Below are 22,300 nucleotides of genomic sequence, written 5' to 3'. Positions count from 1 at the left end.
TAATTCTCATTCAACTGGGTTTTATCTACCCGCAAAAACTAGGCCTACTCTAGTCTAGGACGCTTACACTGTTGTATCATCCGCTCGAGCCGCTGCAAGTCACTTACATGCCAACTTGCCATTCAACCTTTGAGTGGTTCGCTAAGTCTGTCGGCGACGATGGCGCCCCAGTTCTGAGGTGACTCCTAGATATGCTAGACTGTAAGAGGGAAGGATAAAACCCAGTTGAATGAGAAAAAGCGGTAGTTGGGAAGTTCACTCGCGTTTCCCGTTCGTTAGGTCTTACACTGTGCGCCCCATTTGTCCTCCTACCTCCCCCCTCGAGTTGGAGAATTCAGAGATAACCCGAGGTCGAATCTGTTTTGTAAGACCAGAGACGCTGAGTCTCTCAGATATGTGATACTACCAAGTGACTCGTCTTCAGCAGACTGAGTATCCTTTTCATACCTAAACGCGGAGTCTTTTGCTAATTCTGACCTAGTTGATCTCGATTTCGATTCGCCCAAAAGCTCTCATCCGCATTGAACGCGGTAACTCCTATTGTTGACACCTTTATCGTAAGCTCCGAAACGCTTTCTTAGTAGAACACTGATTGGAGCCATTGCCATTTTTGTTCGCGCTTGATTGTAGATGGCCCAGCTCATTCGAGTCGGTTTCCAGTCGTGAAACTAATCGCGGTCATCGCGATCCCTGTACTTCTCCCGATACCGGTCCCTATCTGGAGACCGGCTGTAACTCCTGCTCCTGCTCCGGCTCGGGCTGCGACCCTGGCTGTCCACAGCCCTTCTACGGGGCGGGCTCCGACTCCGACTGTAGCTCCTGCTGCGGCTTCTGCTCCTGCTCAGGCTCCTCTCCCTCACTGGGCTCCTGGTGCGACTCCTCTCCCGGACGGGACTTCGGCTCCTGCTCCTGTCCCTACCAGCGGCGCCCCGATAGCTGTCAACCTCCCTCTCCCTCCCTCCTCTTCCACCTCTTCCACCCCTTCCTCTCGGAGTTGGCGGCCTATCCCAGTCCCTGGGAGGAGCGCGGCGCTCCCTAGAATTAAGACGACCCTCATCCCTATCCCTGCGACCATGACCACGGCCACGGCCACGGTCACGGTCACGATCACCACCACGGTCATTGCCACCAGACGGCCCAGTTGGTGCAGGCGGGGGCGGCATGCTGCTGCTGCCACCATTTGCTTCCCGCTCAAGCGCGCCCTTCAGCCTCTCCTCCTGCTTTTTCCAGTGGCTTCCCTCTTGGTAGTCCCGGCTAATCTTCAGCGCCTGGCGCAACCGCTCGCTCTCCTTGATCTTGGCGTCGGCTAGTTCGTGGACCTGGTGCATCTTCAAGTTCTTGCGAGGACCGGTGGGCGCGCCGCGGCTGTTTTGGTTGCGCTCCATTTCGGCGAGGAGTTTCTGGCGGAGTTCGTCGCAGCGGGTTTCGATCTCATCTTCTTCGACGCTGTTGAAGGTGTTAGTAGGTGGGTGCTGGAGATGGGTTCGAAAGCAACTTACCCCTCTTCTTCCAACTTGTCGCGCAATTCGAATACCTTCACTTCAACTTCGCGCTTGCGATCGTGCTCGAGGAGGCCCTTGTCTGGCTGGCGCGGTTGGTGTTTTAGGCTGTCAAAGTCCTTGGGCGGGTAGGACTGGAAGTTGTCGCGCGGACGGAAGTGGGCGAGGTTACGCTGGACATAGCCGGAGGTACCGCTACCACGCGGTGTGGAAAGACCGACGTTATCGGACATTGTTGGTCAGTTTCGGGGATATGATGTTTTTGTTGATGATGATGCAAAGGGAAGAAAGCAGTTGGCCAGTCCTGGGCGGTGATCAATTGAGGTAACGCTAACTGAAGGCGGTGAAGGTTTGACAGTTCACAGCTGGAGTTGAGGTTGGAATGCGCCGGCAGAATTGCGGATCTAGCCTGGAATGTGGAGTCATACGGCGAGTGGGGCACTGACGTTCTCGAATTCTCGACCCTGCGGGGTGCGATTTTCTTTGCAGAGTCCCCTTTGCCGTTGGATCTTCAAAAGTTCAACATTTGCCCCGCAGCGAATCTGTCAGCATCCAATCTTTTTCTTCGATATTCCAGCAATCTACTTCTGAGTCATTTGAAGTATCTCGAACTGCTATATAGCTCTATCTGTCCTTTACGACCTCTTTGCGCAACTCCGAACACAGCTAGACTTCCCAACTCTCCTCAACACGGCCTCGACAAACTCCTCCACCATGCCTGCTCTCGAGGGCATCCTAGAAGCCGCCAATGCGCCTCAACAAGATGGCCAAATCACCTTCCCCCCCGTCACGCGGGACCACATCCTGCACTGCTCCTACGACTACTGGTTCCCCAAGTACCGCACCTCGTGCATCCGCTCGCGCCTGATCCCGCTCAGCCGGGAGTTCATCTCCTACATCCGCGAAGACGGCATCATCCTGGCCGACGACGAGCCCGGCAACGAGAACGACTCGGATGACGACGACTGGGAGCCGACCGCCCCTTCCTCCGAGATCCCCCCGCCTCCGCGCAACCCCGGCGACGCAGATAACGATTCCGACTCGGACGACGAGGACTCCACGCCCGCCAAGCTCCCGCCCAACAAGCGCTTCCCCGAGCTGCACAACGCCATCAACGCGGCCATCAAGGCCCTCGGCGGCGCCGCCGCCCCCAAGCTCAACTGGTCCTCGCCCAAGGACGCGACCTGGATCTCGCGCCACCCCAACACGGTGAAATGCACCACGGCCAACGACGTCTACATCCTGCTCAAATCGTCGTCCTTCATCAGCCACGATCTCGACCACGCCTTCGACGACTGCGTTCCCGGCCCCTCTTCCTCGACAACCTCCTCGACAACACAACATCTGTTCCAACCCGTCCTCGTCCTCCGCTCCTTCTTCCTCCCCCTCCCCTCTCTCGAATTCCGCTGCTTCGTCAAAGACCGCAACCTGATCGCCATCACCCAGCGCGACCTCAACTACTACGCCTTTTTGCGCAACCTGCGGCCCGCCATCATCGCGCGCTGTCGCGAGCTGTTTGATACCAAGCTCAAGTACACGTTTCCCGATTCGTCGTTTGTGTTTGACGTTTACATCCCCGAAGCTGCGTACCGGTCTGATTCGGAAAGCGACGATGATGAGACGTCAGAGGCTAGAAGCAGATTGGCGAGGGCGAGGTTGATTGATATTAACCCGTGGGCGCCGAGGACGGATACGATCTTGTTTGGGTGGGAGGAGTTGTTGGAGGCGGAGGTGAAGATGCCTGTGTTGGGGACGGCGGAGTCAACACCAACGGAGAAGAAGGAGAAGACTGTCAGGCTACGGTTTTCCACCACAGGAACTGCTGGTAGGGGAGATGATAACCTTACGGAACCAGAAGAGGAGGGCGAGGATGACTTCGATGATGAGACGACGGAGGATGACGAGCAGGAAGAGGAGGAGTACGAGGTTGAGCTGAGGTTGGTGGAGCAGGATGATCCGGCTGCGTACAACTTTAGCTCGCCGCAGTACTCGGCGCATAAGATGCCGAAGGATGTAGTGGACGCTAGTATGGCGGGCGAAGGGGGCATGAGGGAGTTTGCTAGGGAGTGGCAGAGGTTACAGGAGCAGGGGAGGGGCGGTGGTTCTAGCAGCTAGCTGAGTGTATCAGAGCTTCCGTGGTGGACATTAAGTTTATGAGATATTGAAGGCTATATAAAGGCGTTAGTTATCTCATTCAATTTAGGTATATCACAAGCGACCCGACCAAAAGCAATAGCATTCCGAGGTAGGGTTTTAAAACAGTAAAAATTGGTATCTTTTCCATATATATACACAAAATACAGTACAATACGATACAACATCCCATCCCATCCCAACAACACCTTTCCAAAACCGATTGATTACACACCCGACCACTTCCCAAACCTCTCCCACCGTTTATACATCTCCCTGAAAATCACCCGTCCGCTAGGATCCATCCCATCATTCATGATCCTCAACTCCCCCTCCGCCGGCGTGATGTCCACAATACTAAACATGCCCGTCTCCAGCTGCTGCCTGACCACCAGCGGGACCACAAACTCCAGCTGCAGCTTCACGTACGCCATCAGCACCAGGTACATGTGCTGGCCGGCGTAGCGCTTGGCTTTGTCCTTTTCGCTGTCGAGAGGTTGTTGGTGTTGGTGGTTGTGGTGCTCTTGGTCCTTGGCGGCGTTAGAGCGGGAAGAAGAAGAGACAGAAGCAACGGTTGGTTCGGTGATGAGTGTCAAGAGCCTCGACAAAAGCTTGGCGTGGTGTTCCTTTGTTGACTCCGAAAAAAGCGAAGGGGCGGTGGAGGTGGAGGAGGTGGAAGAGATGAGTCGGCGGAGGAGGGATTGCAGGGCGGGAATCAAGATGTGGAAGTGTCCGTCTAGACGCTTTCTGTGGCGCTTGATGACGATCTCGACGAGGTGGCAGAGGGATTCGTAGGTCTTGGGGTGGGTGGTGAGCATGGTGGTAGACGAGGCGTCGGAGGCAATGGCGGACACGGCGCTGAGGGTCGAGTCGACGTTCCATTGTATCATGCAGTTGGCCTTCTTGTCGAGGAGGAGGTGGACGATCTTGGCGATCTGGATGAACTGTGCTGGGGAGGCGGTTGCGTGGGAGAGCCGGCTGCAGAGAAGGGTGTGGGCGTGGGCTAGGTCGAACTGCCCCTGCGAGGGGTCATCGCGAACAGGTGGGCGAGTACCGCTGATGTGCTGGATCAGCCTCTCCACGATAAGGAGACGACTGCTGGCGTCAGAGGTCTCGCTTTCCACGAGGAGGAGCTCCTTGAGATAGCCGAGCTTGGTGTCTTCGTCGACGCTGTTGACTACCACATCGACGTACTCCAGCACTGAGAGCTTCTCAAAGGCTCCGGCCACCGAGCCTGGCTTCTCAGTGTCATTGCCCTCTTCCTCACTGTCATCGGCTGTCGGTTGAGCGTCGGTGGCAATCTTAAGAGGTGCGCCCAGCTCTTCCCTGAAGTACTTAGCGATGAAGGTGCGAACTTCCCAACCAGCTTGGTAGCCATGTTCAAGGAGCCAGTTGCTAGCCTTGAGCAGCGTATCAACCGCAGAAGAGAACTTCTTGACAGCCTTGGGCTCTAGGACGTTTGTGGCTTCCAAAGCCAACAGCAAGGGCAGTAGCCGCTTTCCACGCCACTTCTTGGACGTGATGATGGGCTTGACCGTAGAAAGCAGGTCAAGAGAGTCTGCTTCACCCTTGGTCTTTTCGTTCTCCTTGGCCACAGAGATGAATACACGCAGCAACACGAGGCGCGGCGCGATGTAGGCCTCTTCACATTCAGACTTGAGCACGGTCAAGGCATTAGCGATATAAGCCTTTTCACGCTCCTCGGGGTTGGCAACACACATTTGCCTGTAATCATGTCAGTGCACTATTCTAACAGACCGTCTCAGATTTGACATACCGTATGGTTGACGTAGCCAACGCCTCCAAGAGACGGTAATACTCCCGCTCTTGGAGGATTGTCTCCGTTGACCCCTTTTCTTCGGACTTCTTGTAGATCTTCCGGATACACCTGCCAGTGGTCTCCAGGTCATCGAACTTCATATCCTCGTAGAACGTGGGCTTGGACATAAGCTTGGTCATCAAGCTCAGCACAAGCGACCAATACTGAGCATCAACGTGCTTAGGCTTGTCCACAACCTTCTTGGCCTGAGACACCAGCCTCTTCATAGCGGATTCTCTCTGTTGTCTGGTCAATGCCTCCATAGGCACCTCAAGCAGAAGCTGTATCGCGCCTCTCGCCACGATCAAAGACTCCGAGTCCTTGGGGGTCTCGATCAACGTAATGGTCTTATCAACCAACCCACCAATAACCTTCTCGTTACCGACAATGTTCTGGTTCTCCAGAATCTGCTGGGCCAAAGCCTGAACGCTATCCAGAGTCCGGCTTTCGTCCTTTTCAGAAGGAGTAAGGGCATTGATCAGTGTTGGTGGGAAAACGGATTGCCTCTTTGTCAAAAGGCTGACCAGGTGAGGGCATCCTTCAAGGATCCAAGTCGTGTAGGAGCTCTTGCTAACAGAGCTCTCGTTGGCCTTGGAGGTACCCTTGGTATCATCCTTCTTGTCTAGCTTGTCAACAAACGAGCTAGTAAGAGAGGCTGCATCTTCATCATCAACAAGCTTCACCCAAGCGGCCGCACAACACCTGAAGGCAGCGAAAGCCTCTGGGGAATATGTTTCTGAACGCTTGAGCGTAGACTTCAGGTCCGAGTGAACGCTTCCCCAGACAGACTTGGCATCTGCTACCGTCGCCCGGCTGATGGCTTTTTCAGCAACAGTCCACCGAGCGGTAGAGATGACGGACTTCTCCTTCTTCTCGAACTTCTCCTTGGAGACGATTTCGAACGTGCGCATGTTGGCAGCATCTATGTATGCTTCCAGGGAGAGTCCGTTTGCGATAGCCGCAAGAATGACCATCTTGACACCCTTTTGTTTCGTCTTTTGCTCATCGACCCCGTTGAGAATATCCACCAACTGGCCGACAGTAATAGACTGTTCAGCGGTTTTCGCCACGGCATTCGCCAGTTGACTACTTGACCAAGGGAACCCGCTCGGCTCGTTCTTATCAAGGTAGGTGAGCCATGTCTTGATGAATCCTTGCAGGTCACGAGCCCGAGCATGGCCATTGACTAGGTGGATGAGGAACTCGGTCGCCTTGTCGAACTTATCCGCCTCCTTCTCCCTAGTGCAGAAAGTGTGCGCGAGAGCCTGGTCAAGAAGCACCTGTCCTTCTTGCGTAACCAAGAACACATCCGGGTTAAGCTTGGCAATGGAAAGGTGCAGCTTCCAGTTGAGCTTGTTCCCTTGAAGCCCATATGCCTTGCACACGGAGCGCAAGCTCTCAGCTGATAGAGGGAGCTGCTGGTCTGCCGCCATTTCCAGGACAGCTTCAACAGCAGGTTGGCTCTTGCTGGCGTCGGCACCCTTCAAAGCTGCCATGATCCCATCAAAGACAGCCTGTATCCATTCCTCATAATCTTTCTTTGTCGCCTTTTCGCTTAGCACACGCGGTGCCCTAGTGACAAGGTCGAAGAGAACAGGGTAGTTGGTAGAGGCGAAGTCGGAGGACATCTGGGTAGCGACTTGGATGATATCCTGAGCCCGGTTGTTCAGGAAAGCCGCTCGTGCAGGGAGGATCATGTTTCGTGTGAGGAAGCGACGGAGGTCCCGAGCCCATTGCTCTTGTATGGTGGTGTCGATAATAAGGGATGGGTGGCGCGGTGTGGCCGTCAATTTGCTGAGGAGATGGCCGCCCAGGCCAGACAGCGAGACAGCGACGGCCGAAGCATCTTCGGGACCTTGGAGGTGGAGGTCCCAGAGGGTGTAGAAAGTGGACATCCATGTGCTTTGTTCCTTCGATGACTCAAGCTCGTCACTTTCCGCGGCAAAGTTGCAGATGGAAAGGACTGGGACCAGCATCTGCATAACATCCGAAGCAGAGGAAGAGAAGAGCGACTTGATGTGTTCGGCACCCATACGGTTACTTGGCATCCCGTCAGTTGACTTGATGTCGCATCGTGATAGAAGGATTCGGAGAGCTTCGAAGACAGCCTCGGCGGTTTGAAGGCATCCTGCGACTTGTTGTTGACTTGTAAGATCGAATTTCGCGGCTGTCGTCCGTTTTCGTTTCCTCGACTTCTGCGTAGTCTCATCTGATGTGGCGTCCTTCATCTCAACGTCTGAGTCTCCCTTCTTGCCCTGCGCGGCCTGCCTCTGTGGCGTCGAGATGTCCTTGAGTGTCTGTTGCAGGACAGCAATGAATCGTCGATCGGCAAGCGACTTTGCTAGGGAGAAAAGCGGGATCCAGGCGAAGACTGCGCCCATGATGTTCCAGGATAGGGGAAAGCGTCGGACTTGGTCGTTGATGGTGGCGGATCCAGACATGTTCTTGAGGAGCCATCGCAGCAGCATTTCCTCGGCAGCATGGAAGCTACCTCCCCTGTGTTTCGATAATGTGTTCCATACTGTCTCGAGTCTTTGGCCGATAGTGTCGAAGCTACCGTCGTCGAGTGCGCGGATGGTCTTGATGAGGGCGACCTCGCCTGTCTGTGGGTGGTGGTGATGGTGTTAGTGGCATGTGGTCTATTTTGGCTAGGGTGGGAAGTGGAAGCTGTTAATGAAATGTCCCCTAAACTTACCCGAGCCTCACTGTTCTTTACACCCATTTTGAAGTAGAAATTGGGTATCTTAAAAGCCAAAATGCATGTTGCGACAAACAGAGAAAGAGTGATGGTTGACAAAGTGTTAGTGGAAGGTGTAGCTGTGTTACTGTTGACCGCCCAGCGCCATCTCCAAAATTTCCCAAGATTCTGCCGTCCCAATTCTGGCCGGGACCCACCCGTGTGAAGAAGGTCAATTGCGCCAAGACTGGATAGCTGGTCACCGCCTTCGGGTGACGACGGAGACAGCCGAAGAAAGGACGAAGGCACCAATTGGCACTTGCTGGGGTCCGCTCGCCGGGCCTGGGAACATCTCCCGAGGGAAAATAACATCATCGACGTCTGCTGCTAACAGTTGAAGGTCGCTTGTTCATCTTTCTTCGTCTGCTGCCCCACCCTCGTCCAGAGGTCACTCGCTACGCATCTACATTAGGTATGTATGTCGTCTGACATCTCAACTCAAAGCATATGTCTACCTATCATGCCTTAGCTCAAGGTAGCTGCCGGCCTGTTCTGTCCATGCTATGTCCATGCTATGTCATAGCTAAGGTACAGCTATCGGCAGGACCTGTAGCTGCCGTGTCTCAGGTCTACTAGCTTAACAGACCAAGCATAGTTCGCTAACAAGCTGCAACCAACCATTGTGCCTCGTCCAACTTTAGATTTCGCGCGCCTCCTTCTGACTTCCTTGCCTGCAGAGCTTCAAACCACCCAAACCCACACATCATCACCATGTCCGACTCGACCTCTTCCCCCGTGGCCGCTCCCACCTCGAGCGCCATTACGCGCCCCGTCAGCGAGGCCCTTCTCAACGAGAAGGTGAGCTTCCCCCATCGCACAATTGCTCCGGGCCTCGGACACGAACCTCGGGCTCCCACAGCCTTGGGCGCAAAGCCCCGCATTGGGTCCCGTCTGGATAGCTTCATCTGCGTTGTGTCGGCTTGCTAACAAATGTGTCAATTGCTAGTGGGACCGCTGCCTCTCCAACCTCCTCATCAAGTCCACCCTCGGTCTCGGCTTCGGTGTCGTCTTCTCCGTCCTCGTCTTCAAGCGGAGGGCGTGGCCCGCCTTTGTCGGCGTCGGTTTCGGTGCCGGCCGCGCGTATGAGGAGTGCAACAGCAGCCTGAAGCAGGCCGCCAGGGAGATCCGTGCCCAGGCCTAAGTCGGCCAATGGAAGAAGGAAGAGGATCGGAGGAAGATCAAAAAGCTTGGTTCGGAGTACTCGGTGTTGGAGGAGACGGCGAATGGGGAAGAAGGGATGTCTTATCATTCTTAGGTTCGGGGAGCGAAAGAGACAAGACAATGCTAGAGGAGTCACGATGCGCCAAAGACCAAGACCCAAAGACCCAGACAAACGATACGGAGCCGCGGATTTCCCCCACAAGCAAGAGACTACGATTATTCCCTTTGTGTGTACAACCAAAACGTTCAACGACATAGAGTAGGAGAGAGCCGAAGAGAGATGGGCGTGGATGACATGCAATTGCTGTGGTTGTTCTGGTTTGTGTGACGAGCGACTGACAGGAACAATAGACCAATCTATTTACTCTATACTTTGCTGAGAGTCTCTTAGTTAGCCAAGAGAGTGGGCTGAAACCACATCAACATTCGACAAGGAATCAAATCCAACAACTGAAGTTCACACGGGAACAACGACGTGTTTTCAGTCATACCAAGTATCCAACCACGGCAACCTTGTCTCCAAGATCCCTCAGGATTTCCAATACCAATAGCCTCCTTTCTCCGGATCCTGCACCCCAAGTTGATTTCCCAACCCAGAATGTCTCCCGAGAACTTGCACCCAGGATCCACGCCTCCTCTCACTACCACCACCACCATCTTGCTCCTCAGTTCCATCAAATTTCCCTCCAAAATCTGTACTCAGCCCACTTGTCCTTCCAACGCCCATCTCAACATCTCCTTCCCTGGCAGTGGTCGTGGCAGTGGCAGTGGCAGCAGACCCCTTGCGTTCTCTGAGGCCAGTCTCACCACCACCGCTGATTCTTCTGGCCAACCCCATTGTGAAAGTGTTGCTTCTCTTTCTCGTCACTGCCTTTTGCTCTTCAGGTATCACTTGGACATGCTGTCCTTTCCCTGCCCCTATCCCCTTGAGAAACGTGCCCAAGCTATTACTCCTCTTCCTCACCCTTTCAACAAACTCGTGCGCACCAGCGATAACAACAGAGTTGCCCCGGCTGCGTACACCCTCACCAACACCTTCACCCGCATTCTCATTCTCACCCAAATCTTCATCAAACCCCGATCCAGTCCCAGTCCCGGAACCAGACCCTTCCACTTCCCCTTCCACTTCCCCTTCCACCCCCTCCACCCCCTCCACCCCCTCCCCAACCCTCAACCCCAAACTCCTCTCACCCCTCCAACCCCCCGGACTCGTCGGACTCTCCCCCACACTCCCAAAAGCCTCCTTCCACAAACACTCCCCCCCATTCTCATGCCCATGCCCATGCCCCATTCCACCGCTTCCCCGTCCATCGAGTTGCAACCCATTCAACTCCCTAGGACAATTCTCCCTATGCCACTGATGATGATACGCACAAGCACCCGAACCCGAAGTTCCGGAACCCGAAGAAGAAAACCGCCGTCGACGCACGCCGACCCAGATGATTAGTGCTAGTTGGGCGACTAGGATGAAGATGCCGAGGGCTAGGAGGATGATTTCGTGGCGGGAGGCGGCGGTGGTGGTGGTGTGGGCGGAGGAGGATTGGGAGGGTTGGGAGGGGTGGTTGGTGTTGGTGTTGGTGTTGGTGTTGGTGTTGGTGTTGGTGTTGGTGTTGGTGTTGATTTTGGGGGCGGTAGTGGCAGTGGTTAGGACTGGGGTGGCCGCGGTGGTGGTAATATCGACGAAGGTACTAGGGTTGGTGGTTGTTGAAGAGCTGGTTGTTGAAAAGGTAGTTGAAGCTGGTGGTGTTACTTGTAAATGATTGCCGGTAACCGGGGGGATAGTGACGGTGGTAGCGGTGTCCATCACTCGACGAAGAACCCGGAGGGTATCGGTTGGTTTTGGGTCTCGGTCTTGTTCGAAAGCCGGTGGTGCCCGTAATGAGGGTGGATGGCGTTGGTAGTGGAGGTTCTGACCAGGGAAGAAGTGAAGAAGCTCAATATGATGATGGTTATGGTCCATTGTGGTCTTGCTGTAGTCCTTCTCCTTCTCCGACGAGGGTGTTCTCGTCGGTTCAAGAGGACAAGTACTGGTAGGTCGAGCGGGTAACATAACCATTTATCGGTCCACAAGTGTTCAAGTTCGTTGATGAACTGTCCTCAATTAAAACGGGTGTAAGCCCTTCTCCGGGCGGTTGCTACTCGATACGATAGGTGTGACTGATATTTCCGATGAATGATATCTGGTTTCCGGCGAGGAGGAGTGGCGCGAGAAAAACTCAGGATGAATCCAGGACGGTGTAGGATAGAGGAGGGAGATACGTCTAGTAAAAATGCTTCATGAAAACTGACTGACTGACTGGCTGACTGGTCTTTAGGGGCGAAAGAGTGTCATACATGACTGACGGAGTTTTCTTTAGGAATATACGGTAGATTGAAGCGTCTTCTTCAACGACAACATAGGTCAATGTTCTAGCGGCGGCGGAAGTTTGTAGGCCATGCTTAAATGCCACTCACTGTAGGAGAGTTACTATTGACAATGCCATCATCATCCTTCCTTCCTTTGTCTGAGGTTGAGGTATGTAAATCGTGTCACTGCTCACCAAGAGAAACAAGAGTAGGTGCGTATGGATAGACTGTGAACCATGTCTATGGGCAGCCGCGGAGGGCAGTATCAGATTTCCAGATCTCGGCTCTTCTGGCCGGATAAGCTAGGAGAGGGCGGCGGTAGGAGAAGGAGAGATCCACGCATAGCAGCGGTCGTCTCAACTCCCGAGAGGGAACTCATGACTATGTTCCATACCTACCTACCTAGGGAAGAAGATCCATGGTGTGGAAGGTACGACGAGCCAGATTTGCCCAGATACTGAACCCTCTGCTTCGAAACTAAGCAATGTGGCTATTACTACCTCTAGTAACGTTTCATAATTCGGCAAGTTAAGGGGCTATCTATCATATGAACACGATGTGCAGCTCTTAAGTCATCCTAGGTAGATTAAGCACAACATCGGCGACAGCAGCACAAGTTAGATCCGGTGGCAGGAGGTCGGTCAGCTATCTGGCTGTTCTCCACGCTGGATCTCTTAAAGATTTATTTCCAAGATGATTTACTCTGCGGTACTTGAGTCAAGAGGACCATGACAAGACATGGCCAATTTTCCCGCCGGAGGTGAGGAAAGAAGTCTGACGAACTGCTTACCAAATTCGACATTCCCGTTCGGAAGATCACCACAAACTTGAATAGTAATCTTACCTGTTCCGAGAAACGCCATCTTAGGTATGTGGTGTGTACAAGCCCAAGTGATCCTATTCTTATTAGTCTGTCAGATCTTTTCCTACCTCTAGCTAGCGTCGGGTGCTTCCTGTCATGTTTGCTACCCGAGAAAATGCATGACTTTTATTGGTAACACAAAAGGATTCCTCCTTCCCTTCCCTCGTTTCCTCGTTCCCTCGTGGCGATTATATTACCCTATTCCATTTGGACATTTCAGTTTCCTTCCCGTATGTCGTGCTACCTTTTGCTGTGGTTTCCCTTTTCGGACACACCACGTTTGTTTTGGTAGGTCAAATTACGCCGTTGGCCTTGCAAGTTTCACATCACATCGCATCACGGTCATCAGTAGATCATAGAATCATATTTTTCTTTCAAGTCAATCGCGTTTCAATGTCGGTATTGGTATGGTATAGACAGACAAGACAAATCCAACCGTTGCGTTGTCCATAGGAAACCCGGACCGCCATTGCTCCCTCCCCCACGCCGCGTGCAAAACAAAGATAACACATCACACGAATAAACTTTCTTGGAAAAGCAGAAAAAGTAGAGTAAAAAAGGAAAAGAGACCTTGCTTGTCTTGGTATATCGTTTGCTTCAAACACGCGCGCGCCGCAACGTTTCCCACCCTTTGGTTTCCCTTTGCCCTCTTTCAGCCAGAGGGGAAAATGGCGGAACGAAACGGGCGTCGCTCATCTCTTCGTCCGTCGTGGTTTTGGTAACCCCTCCTCTTTCTTTGTCCTTCCCTTCTCTACCCTCCTTCCGATTGGTAGCGACCTGCTTGGTTCCAACATCCTCTCCCCAGAACCCGTGGGCTTGAATCCCACTACTTTCCCCCACACCGCTCATGAAAGAACACCCGAAATATGATTGATTGAAAAAAGCACGCACGCCAAAATCATCCATTTCTTTTGTTGAGAGGGGTTTTTGCTTTTCCATAGCAGCCGCGGTGTCCCTGGGGTGAAAGAGCAGGGTGAAAAGCGCCCGGATAGGAGGGGATAGAAAAAAGATGGGGGGAAAAGAAATCGTACAGAACACCGATAGAGAGCAAAGACTCCAAGGTCGATGGGGAATCATGATTAAACAAAATAGTTAGCCCCCCTCTTGATGATGCTTCTCAAATGCAATTTCTCCAGGGACGCCCCCGAGGTTGTATGTAGAGCTCATATCCTCTCGAGAGCCCACGCCGCCTCCGCTAGATCATTATCTGGAGGCAGAAACTGTGGGCATGGAGCCAGTGGTAACGGTTGGGCGGCAATACTCGAAGCACCGATCGGCGTCAACCGCTTGCCCGACCTCATAGCCCCATTAACTAATGAAAAATTAGAAAGACTGTGATCAAGGCTCAGATCAAACCGCAGAGACGCAGGTTCTCCTGGATAATGATATCTGTAGTTGTCCGTTAGTTTCTTGTCCAGGCGAAGTTTCGGAGGAAGAAAACTTACCATTGACCGCAGCCATGACGAAGCGAATTTGTGTGGTATCCGTCGCGCAGGTGAAATGCGTGTAGATCTGCTTGGTCTCGTGCTGGTTCAAACTGACGAAGCGGTTGAGAATATAGTCGCAAGCGGCGGCGTAGTCATCACCACCCTCGTAATCGGGGAAGTAGTTCTTCATCGGGCTGACAGGCAACTTCTCCTTGAACCTATCGATCTTGTTTAGGAAGAGGATGATGGATGTCTTGATGAACCACCTGGAGTTGCAGATGGAGTCGAACAGCGTGAGGGCCTCCTGCATACGGTTGACGGTTTCATCTTCGAAAAGCAACTGATCGTACTCGGAAATGGCGACCAAGAAGAGAATGGTGGTGACGTTCTCGAAGCAGTGGATCCACTTCTTGCGTTCGCTACGCTGTCCACCGACATCGAACATACGGTACGTAAGATCGCCAATAATGAAGGTCGTTTCCGTAATACCGGTTGTCTTGACACGTGATCGCAGAACGTCCTGGTCGTTGGGCATATAGTCCGGCGCGGCGATACGAGCGATATTATCGAAGTAGCTGTGACAACATGTTAGCGGTTGGAGACCAGAGCCTCCCCCATGAAGCGAGAACTTACTATCTTGCCGAGTCGTTCAATTGGTATTCCCTTGACCTCTTAAAGCAGCTCTGGACGCCAGCGTCCCTCCAGAGGGCCTCGATGGCATTGCCAACCTCAGGAGGCAGCACGTCGCCTTCTATTTGAGCGGGCTGCATGAAGATGGTCTGGACGTGGTACTCGACGCGCTGGTCGGCGAGTGGCAACTCTAGGGACTCCATGGCCTCGAGGATGACGCGCATGGACTGCACAGTGTTGCTGAAGATGATTTCCTTGAACGACTCGCGCTCGTCGCGCGAGTAACCTCCTTCGTGGATAAGCTTCATCTGCTTCAAGATGGTCGACTTTCCGGATTCACCAGCACCTGCAACATATTGTCAGCTTCCGCGAGATTTGATTGGTGACCGAAGGGTCCGGATCAGGGATGCGCCAGCAATTGGCTTGTCGGGAACAAGACATACCCAGAAGAAGCATCTTGATCTCATTGCGTTGTTGCAGGCGATCCCTCTTGAGCTGGTTCTCAATCTCCTCGTTCCGGGCCTTGCCCTCTTTGTCCTCTGTACTCATTCCGCAACCCATTTTTGCGGCTTGTTGTACCTCTTAGCGATGATAGAGAGTGGCTGTTTCGTTATTCGGGGATTATTATCGACGGTCTGGCGAGCGAGTTTGAGGTTAGTATCAGAGCAATAATTGAGACGAACCGGACGTTGCGAAGCGATTTGTAATTTTGTTGTAAGTGTTAGGGGGCGAGAACCCCCTGGTCTCTGGGGGAGGCAATCCAATCTGGAGCTGGAGTCTCCGCTGCGAAAAATAGCGGATGCCCTTCCAGAAACGAGCTAGAACCACAACCCCCGAAAACCTCGAGTCGCTGGCATGGCGCCCATTGAATCCGCAAACAAATGTTGGATGTCGGCTCGATGGTCGATGCAGTTCCGAAGGTGTCGATTGTCGGGGATGGCAGCGCTCGGTGAAAGGAAGACCGATGCGAATTGATGGGCAGCAAACAGGACAGCCTTTTAGGGCACGACGACGAGGCGAGAGGACATAACGGGGTGCAATGGCGTTCTCTTGCGCTGGACTGGAGTGCGTGTTGCGAAGCTACTCACTTTTTGGCAGTATACCACGCAATTGCAATTAGGCCTTCAATGAACCGCACTTGATTGGAAGGGGAGCGTCGGATCGGTTGGTGCGAAAGGGAGAGACGGGGTGCAGCTCGATAATTAGATAGTCGTCGAGACCATATGATAGGGAATTGTTGTCGCGAGGTAGGCGGCCGAGAGTAGAGTTGCTGCTGGACTCTCTCAGCAATTCGCGGTTGCGGGAGGAAGGGTGTTGAGCCGGAAAACGGAAAACGAAAGGGAGGGAAAGATTGGGGAATTGGTGGAGGATGGGAGGTCGGCTGGTGTTAATGTGAGTCGGGGGGGTGCGAAGAGTGAAATGGTGCGCACTCACACCAGACCTACAGGCAGCGGGCAGGTGCACAGTAGACTCCGATCAGTGAATTGGAATTTCGGGGGCAGCGACCCAAGCAGAGACCCACCGCGCACTCTCCAAACTCCAAAGTGAGATGGCTCCACTCTCCAGCTGCGATGGCACTCTGGCTAATCACAGGCTGCCGTTGCGTGCATGCAAGTGGGGCAACGCAACAGACCCTGGGCTGGCCTTCCATTTGGGACGATGGATGGACTCCTCGTTTGGATGCCGACCATGCGGCCATGAATGACCCTTTTCGTCCTGTTTGGAACCTGTGTTAATACGGCTTTGCCCTTCCTCTCCTTTGCTTGCGACTGGCTGCCTTGCCCTGTGCCTGGCTCCTGGTTCCAAACATTGCGAGTGGATGCTGCTCTGGCTGCAGTGTTCATGCACCATTTTGACTGTGGAAAGAGCGTAACATCGCCCACCCCCTCGAGATTGATCCATCTCCATCCGACGTCTGCCCCTGGCCTCTAGTGGCATCGTACCTGGCAGGGATGGAGGCCGGCCTGGCATGGTATGGAACCTCAACGGAGCAAAAAAGGCGGACACCATTGGACACCATCACCCTTTGCATTTCGACAATCGCCCTTCTGTCTCCAGTTCCTCGCTCCAGTCCGGCCCATCCCAAGCGATCACCAAGGGGATGGCCACATGGCGGTGGGCGAATTTACCCCAAGACTGCCCATTCTGACCGTTTGAAATTTGGCCAACCGAGAAACAGCCATTGTCGAATAAAAGGGTTTCCAGTTTTATGTTTCTTGGCTCTCCTGATTCCTGAACGACTTAACTCAAAGAGTAGATCTTTGGTCATCGCTGCTGTGCGTTGAAAACGCGGTGTCAGTCCCCACTTTTGAATTGAGCCGCCAAATACACACATATCGTAAATCCGTCGATACGTAACAATAGTAAAATCTTCAAACGCCTATATTATCACCAATCTTAAGGGTATTTACAATCTGATTATTACTTTATACTTGTATAAATCCTCCTAATCGATTAAGGTTAATACTGAAGGGTCCTAATCAATAAGCTAGTCTATACCATATACAATTTATACTAAGTACCGCCGCGCCCGCTCCCGCTTCAATTATACTTCCTAAACACTCCCTTTCTAACGACGGGGATGAACCTTAACAATCGAAATAGCTTTTAATACCTAATACCCGTATAACTCGTATAAACGCCGGTTTAGAAAATAGAAATAGAAATAACGAGAGGATTGTTATTCGAACGGCACGTACTATAAGTAATATAATTATTATAAAATCTTAATTAACCTAATTAATTAAATTTAATTTACATATTATTATTCAAAATAATAATTCTACATTAAATAGTAATAATACTTCGAAACTGAGGAAAGTTAATACTATTAGTAAACAACGTATAATTTCCTCTATACCCGCCGCCTCTTCGAATAATTTACAAATTATATTTAAATTTCTAATTTCCTCCCTAGCAACTACTCCCCCTCTAACTCCTTCGACTACTCCCCTAACTACTTCGACCGCTCCTCCTCTAATTCCTTCGATTTTTCAAACTCCTTCGACCTTTCGAATTCCCGCCATTACTTCGTCTTCTCGAATTCCCGCCTCCCTTTAAAACTATAATTAAATTCTTAAATTATTACGTTATTAAATTAAAAAACAATAACCTCCCCACTACAAAACCCTAACCGATAATAAAAATAAAGACCGTTTATTACCAATTATAAATAATAGCCGTAAATTATACGAAAAATATATATATTCGTTATAGAAGTTATAGAATAAAGTCGAAATTAACGAGCAAACTAATACTATACTTTCTATTCTCCTATTTCGTTAGTAATTAATTTAAAAATCCTATACCGTAATAATACTTCGAAGGCTACTCCCAATCCCTAACTTTCTATATATTTTATTTATATATAACGGACTATAGGTAGCAGATACCTATTTTAATAATTTCCTTATACAGCCTAATAAATTGCTTATTTTCGTTTCGACCGACCGTATTCAAATTAAGAAAGACAATAGCAGTAGTATCGATATAGAGGACTATAGTAATTTTAATATTGAATTCGTAATTAAAGTATAGAAAATAGAAGGCAATTTTATAAAAATAGCCTATAGCGAATATAACCTCTTCGGTATAGACCTTAATATTATTATATAATACGTAAATTAGTTAATTAATACATGAAAGAAGAATAAAAAAAGTATTACACTCTATTAAGACTATATTATCTTAAAGAGAAGTAATTACGAGAATTCAATTACGTTATTTAAATATTATAATATTTCGAGGGTAAAACGTAATTTATTTTAGCAATCTGTGAAATAATATTTTATTACAGTTATTATTTATATTTATATTATTAGAAGATTCCCATAGCTAAATATTACTTTTATTTTTAGTATGCCTACCCTATTTCGAATTACTTCTTTTATAGAGTGGTTAATTAACTACGGTATTTCTTAATCCTAATTATAATCATAATCTTAATTGCAGTCCTAATCCATTAGCTCCTATTGCTAATTATTTATACTTATTACTATGCCTGCCACTACGCCTATTAATACTTTTTGATTTAAAATAGTTAGTTTTAATCGAAAGTAAATAATTAATTCGATATTATACGAATTTAAGAACCTCTATAAAATTAAATACGAGGCTTAGAAGGAGGCTAGAGAGTCGTTTAATTTATTATATAATAAATTAATTAAGATGTAGGGATATAAAATTGGGCGTGAATGTAAGAATTACTATAAGGGGTAAGAATATTATTAATATTATATTATATTTAATTAAAAATACTATTTCCCCTTAACGGTAAAGGATTTTATTAATTAGGCTAACGCTATTACTAGTAGATAGGCTATTATTAATTAACATCCTACCGATATAACTTTATGGTAATTTAATTCGTTTTAATAATAATCTATTTCTTGAGCCAGCGCGCTAATATTTAGGTAGTTTAATTATTAATAATTTTAGCCGTTTGTACTATATATTATCCCGGGTATGAAACGCGGAGGAGGCTACGTGTCGCTGCCTCAAATTTTTAATTTTAACTTCTAAAATAGTTATTAAGCTAACAGTAACGCGTATGGAATTAACGGTAATAATAATAGAGTTGGAGTATTGTTTATTTTACTTCTAATATTTCCTTTTAACGATTATAGAGGTATAAATATAGGGATTATAGGTATAAAATTGGCGGCTAGACCTATTTTATTTACTTTACCTATTTTACTTACTTTATTTAACGTTAATACCTTTTATATTAGTACCTTTCGCGCTAGCGACCCTTAACCTTCCTCCCCTCTACCTTCTTTACCATTAGACCGACTATTTAATTCCCTTATTACCAATTTTATAAAGTAATTTATTTTTAAACATACGCCTAAATCTAATAAAAATAACGTACTAAGGGACGCGCTCTATAGTATTTAAAAATCCTTTATAGCCAGGCGGCTATCCCTCCACTAAATACGCAATCTTCCTATAAAGTAGTATTTTGACTATAAAATCGACGAAAGTATTTATATCGTAATTAAAAAAGCAATTAAAGAATATTTCTACCTCAAGCGAAATTATATACAATGGTCGTTATTACTACCACCCCGGGGAGCTCCAATATCCCCACCGCAAACCATTAACCCTAGCGCGCTATTATAACCGTAAAATAAATATTTATACTTTAATAATTATATACGTCGCTAACTACCGTAATATATAAATACTCTCCCCTTAAATTCACTATAGTAAAATATTTAAAATTACTGCGCCCCCCTAAACTTCGATAACAACGACTATATCTATAGTAATTTTATTTATAATAAGGAGAATAATTTAAATAATAGTCCGCGTATTGATAAAAACTTTAATACGATTGCTAGCAAACTAAATAATAACGACGACGATAACGAAATTTAATAAATATACGAATTAAAGAGGGGGATTATATATATAAGGGATTATTATATAAATAAATATTACGCTAATAAATTATATTAATTTTAAAGAATTTACAATATTTCTAATACTTTAAGGGTCTTTATTATTATTATTACTATTATTATACATTTGCGCTATTTTCTTACTTTTTTTTCGTTTTATATTATTTAATTAAGTATTTAATTGCCTTCGATTTTAGTTATATTCAATTTAATATATTTATTATACAATTTAATATCTTATACTACTGTTCCTATTAATTTCAATTCGTATAGTTAATCCTTATATAATATAATATAGTCCTTTAATTCGCTAGCCTTATTAAATTCGTTAAAAAGTACGTACGTTTAGCGGTAATACTTTTATATAGCATTAACTTCCTACCCTACTACCCGCGCTATTCCCTTAAAAAAGTTTTTAAATTCGTCCTCTTTTAATTAATTACCGCTAACCTATTAATATTACCGCCTTATATATATCTTTATATTATTAAAGTAGGCTTTAATAGGGTTAAAGTCTAAAGAGTATAGCAGTAAGAATTAAAATAATATATTTTTAATATTATATACGTTTTTAATAGAAGGGAATTTATACTACAATACATTATTTATTATTAAAATACTATACCGGGCGGGGAAGGGATTTATTGTAGGGAGTACTTCTTCTTCTAACTATATAATAAAGTTATCCGTATCTATTATTCCCTTATAATATATTACGTTAATAAAGCCATTTATAATTAATACTGGCAATAAATAAAACTGTTTACTCCTAATTAGCACACTCTCTAACTATAAAAATATACCCTTTAGCGCCCATCCTATATAATAAACGCTATTCTTCTTATCGATACTAAATTTATTATAAAAAATATATATTTTTATAAAGAATTTAGAAACCTTTTTTAGCTAATCCAACCGTAATAGTTCGTTATATTAGGAAGCTTTATAGGCTATCCTCTTATTACTATAATTAGAAGATTTCAATTACTTCGATATAGCAGACTACAATACGTATATATTTAATTCGTTGGCTAAGAAGTACTATATCTTATTGAAATATAAATCGGATTTATATCAAAGGAGTTCGAGAACTTCCTATACTATAGTAAATTAAATATAGTTCGAGGTTATCGTACGTAATGAGCCATAATATATATATTAACTTCCATAACCTAAGGCGCTAATATAATTACGTTAAATATTAAACGAAGTTAGGGATATAGTTACCCAATCGTATTGTAATTTTTCTTCAATCTCCAAACTTGCCGCTCACTAATACTAATAATATATACGATTCTACATAGATACTCGCCAATAACTAATATTACGTATATTGTGATGGTTGAAGCATGCTCGGGCTTGGTTAACCTAGATACACCGTCGCAACTATATAAGACCACTTAAACGACTGAATTACCAGCTTCAGTTACTTGTATCCTTTTGCACAAGAGCACGGCCTATTGGTGAAGTGGTCCAATACAGGTCCGTAATATATATCGTTTGGCGCTATTAGTTATTTATATAGTGCCTTATCGCTATAGCTATTTTGAATCTTTTCCCCTTTAAAATCTGGTTAAAATCGTCAAATTTGAATACAAATCAAATATAAAACGGCGGAGTTATAAATCTTGAAGGTCTGGTATGTTAATATTGATGTATATATGTGTATCTGGCGGCTCAATTCAAAAGTGGGGACTGATACCGCGTTTTCAACGTACAGTGGAGCCGTGTCGAGCCCCGTTTCGTCCGTATTTCCGGGTCAGGAACAGAAGAAGCTACTGCCTGGCTACACTGCCCCGTACATACACTACCGACTACGTACATACCATACTACTACACTACAGATGCAAAGTCACTGCGATTAATGGCATCTGTCAAACACGGTGACAGATCGAGTGATGGCAAAGACAGTATGTGGCAGTTGTCTGGTGGAACAACCTTGCCCAAGAGACAGTGTCTCTCTTATAAGGTTGAAAATACACTGAACTGTCACAGACCAGAGCTAGCAACTGTATCAGCGAGGGTACGGGAAAGACCATGACAATCTCTACAGTTGATATGGTCTCATGATAGATTTTGTGTCTGTGCGATACGGTTCAGTGATTGGGAAACGAGGCTTATAAGGATAATCCCCTTCTCATTCCAGCTGCCTAGTCACTGAACCCGGATCTGTCGAATTCGAGGTTGGAGAGTTACAATTTGTCTGGGGTCCATTGGACAGGCTCCGGTTAGAACATGATTTGGCACGGATATAGCACGGTAGAGCTCCGTGATACTCAAAGTC

The 22,300-nt window shown here is 47.9% G+C and overlaps 7 protein-coding genes across 7 annotated transcripts; 2 read left to right on the top strand and 5 right to left on the bottom strand.

Annotated features, from left to right (window-relative positions):
- Positions 1–534: 534 nt before the first annotated feature.
- Positions 535–1,926, bottom strand: B0H65DRAFT_252420 (cwf21-domain-containing protein). The gene is made up of 2 exons (XM_062822489.1): positions 1,500–1,926; positions 535–1,446 (listed from the first exon to the last, which is right to left on the bottom strand). Exons 1-2 carry the CDS (start codon positions 1,730–1,732, stop codon positions 669–671), a joined length of 1,011 nt encoding a protein of 336 aa, XP_062679165.1. The 5' UTR covers positions 1,733–1,926; the 3' UTR covers positions 535–668.
- Position 1,927: 1 nt separating this feature from the next.
- B0H65DRAFT_252445 (D123-domain-containing protein) lies at positions 1,928–3,737 on the top strand. The gene has a single exon (XM_062822490.1). The coding sequence runs from the start codon at positions 2,214–2,216 to the stop codon at positions 3,612–3,614; it is 1,401 nt and encodes a 466-aa protein (XP_062679164.1). The 5' UTR covers positions 1,928–2,213; the 3' UTR covers positions 3,615–3,737.
- On the bottom strand, positions 3,737–8,279 carry B0H65DRAFT_252412 (Urb2/Npa2 family-domain-containing protein). The gene is made up of 3 exons (XM_062822488.1): positions 8,147–8,279; positions 5,410–8,054; positions 3,737–5,357 (listed from the first exon to the last, which is right to left on the bottom strand). The coding sequence occupies exons 1-3, from the start codon at positions 8,171–8,173 to the stop codon at positions 3,860–3,862; spliced, it is 4,170 nt and encodes a 1,389-aa protein (XP_062679163.1). The 5' UTR covers positions 8,174–8,279; the 3' UTR covers positions 3,737–3,859.
- Positions 8,280–8,899: 620 nt separating this feature from the next.
- On the top strand, positions 8,900–9,329 carry B0H65DRAFT_550700 (uncharacterized protein; the record flags this gene model as incomplete). The annotated part of the gene is made up of 2 exons (XM_062829760.1): positions 8,900–8,986; positions 9,135–9,329. The coding sequence occupies 2 exons, from the start codon at positions 8,900–8,902 to the stop codon at positions 9,327–9,329; spliced, it is 282 nt and encodes a 93-aa protein (XP_062679162.1).
- Positions 9,330–9,878: 549 nt separating this feature from the next.
- B0H65DRAFT_550699 (uncharacterized protein) lies at positions 9,879–11,309 on the bottom strand (the record flags this gene model as incomplete). The annotated part of the gene is made up of 1 exon (XM_062829759.1): positions 9,879–11,309. The coding sequence occupies one exon, from the start codon at positions 11,307–11,309 to the stop codon at positions 9,879–9,881; it is 1,431 nt and encodes a 476-aa protein (XP_062679161.1).
- Positions 11,310–13,082: 1,773 nt separating this feature from the next.
- On the bottom strand, positions 13,083–13,813 carry B0H65DRAFT_252382 (uncharacterized protein). The gene is made up of 2 exons (XM_062822486.1): positions 13,672–13,813; positions 13,083–13,569 (listed from the first exon to the last, which is right to left on the bottom strand). Exons 1-2 carry the CDS (start codon positions 13,722–13,724, stop codon positions 13,155–13,157), a joined length of 468 nt encoding a protein of 155 aa, XP_062679160.1. The 5' UTR covers positions 13,725–13,813; the 3' UTR covers positions 13,083–13,154.
- B0H65DRAFT_252352 (guanine nucleotide-binding protein alpha subunit) lies at positions 13,769–15,294 on the bottom strand. The gene is made up of 4 exons (XM_062822485.1): positions 15,058–15,294; positions 14,618–14,960; positions 14,003–14,559; positions 13,769–13,946 (listed from the first exon to the last, which is right to left on the bottom strand). Exons 1-4 carry the CDS (start codon positions 15,173–15,175, stop codon positions 13,903–13,905), a joined length of 1,062 nt encoding a protein of 353 aa, XP_062679159.1. The 5' UTR covers positions 15,176–15,294; the 3' UTR covers positions 13,769–13,902.
- Positions 15,295–22,300: the final 7,006 nt, after the last annotated feature.

The sequence above is a fragment of the Neurospora tetraspora genome (genome assembly GCF_033439725.1).
Source record: "Neurospora tetraspora strain CBS 560.94 chromosome Unknown B0H65scaffold_6, whole genome shotgun sequence".
NCBI lineage: Eukaryota > Fungi > Ascomycota > Sordariomycetes > Sordariales > Sordariaceae > Neurospora > Neurospora tetraspora.
The sequence above is the reverse complement of the archived record's forward strand: the minus strand, read 5'-3'. Positions and strand labels throughout refer to the sequence as shown.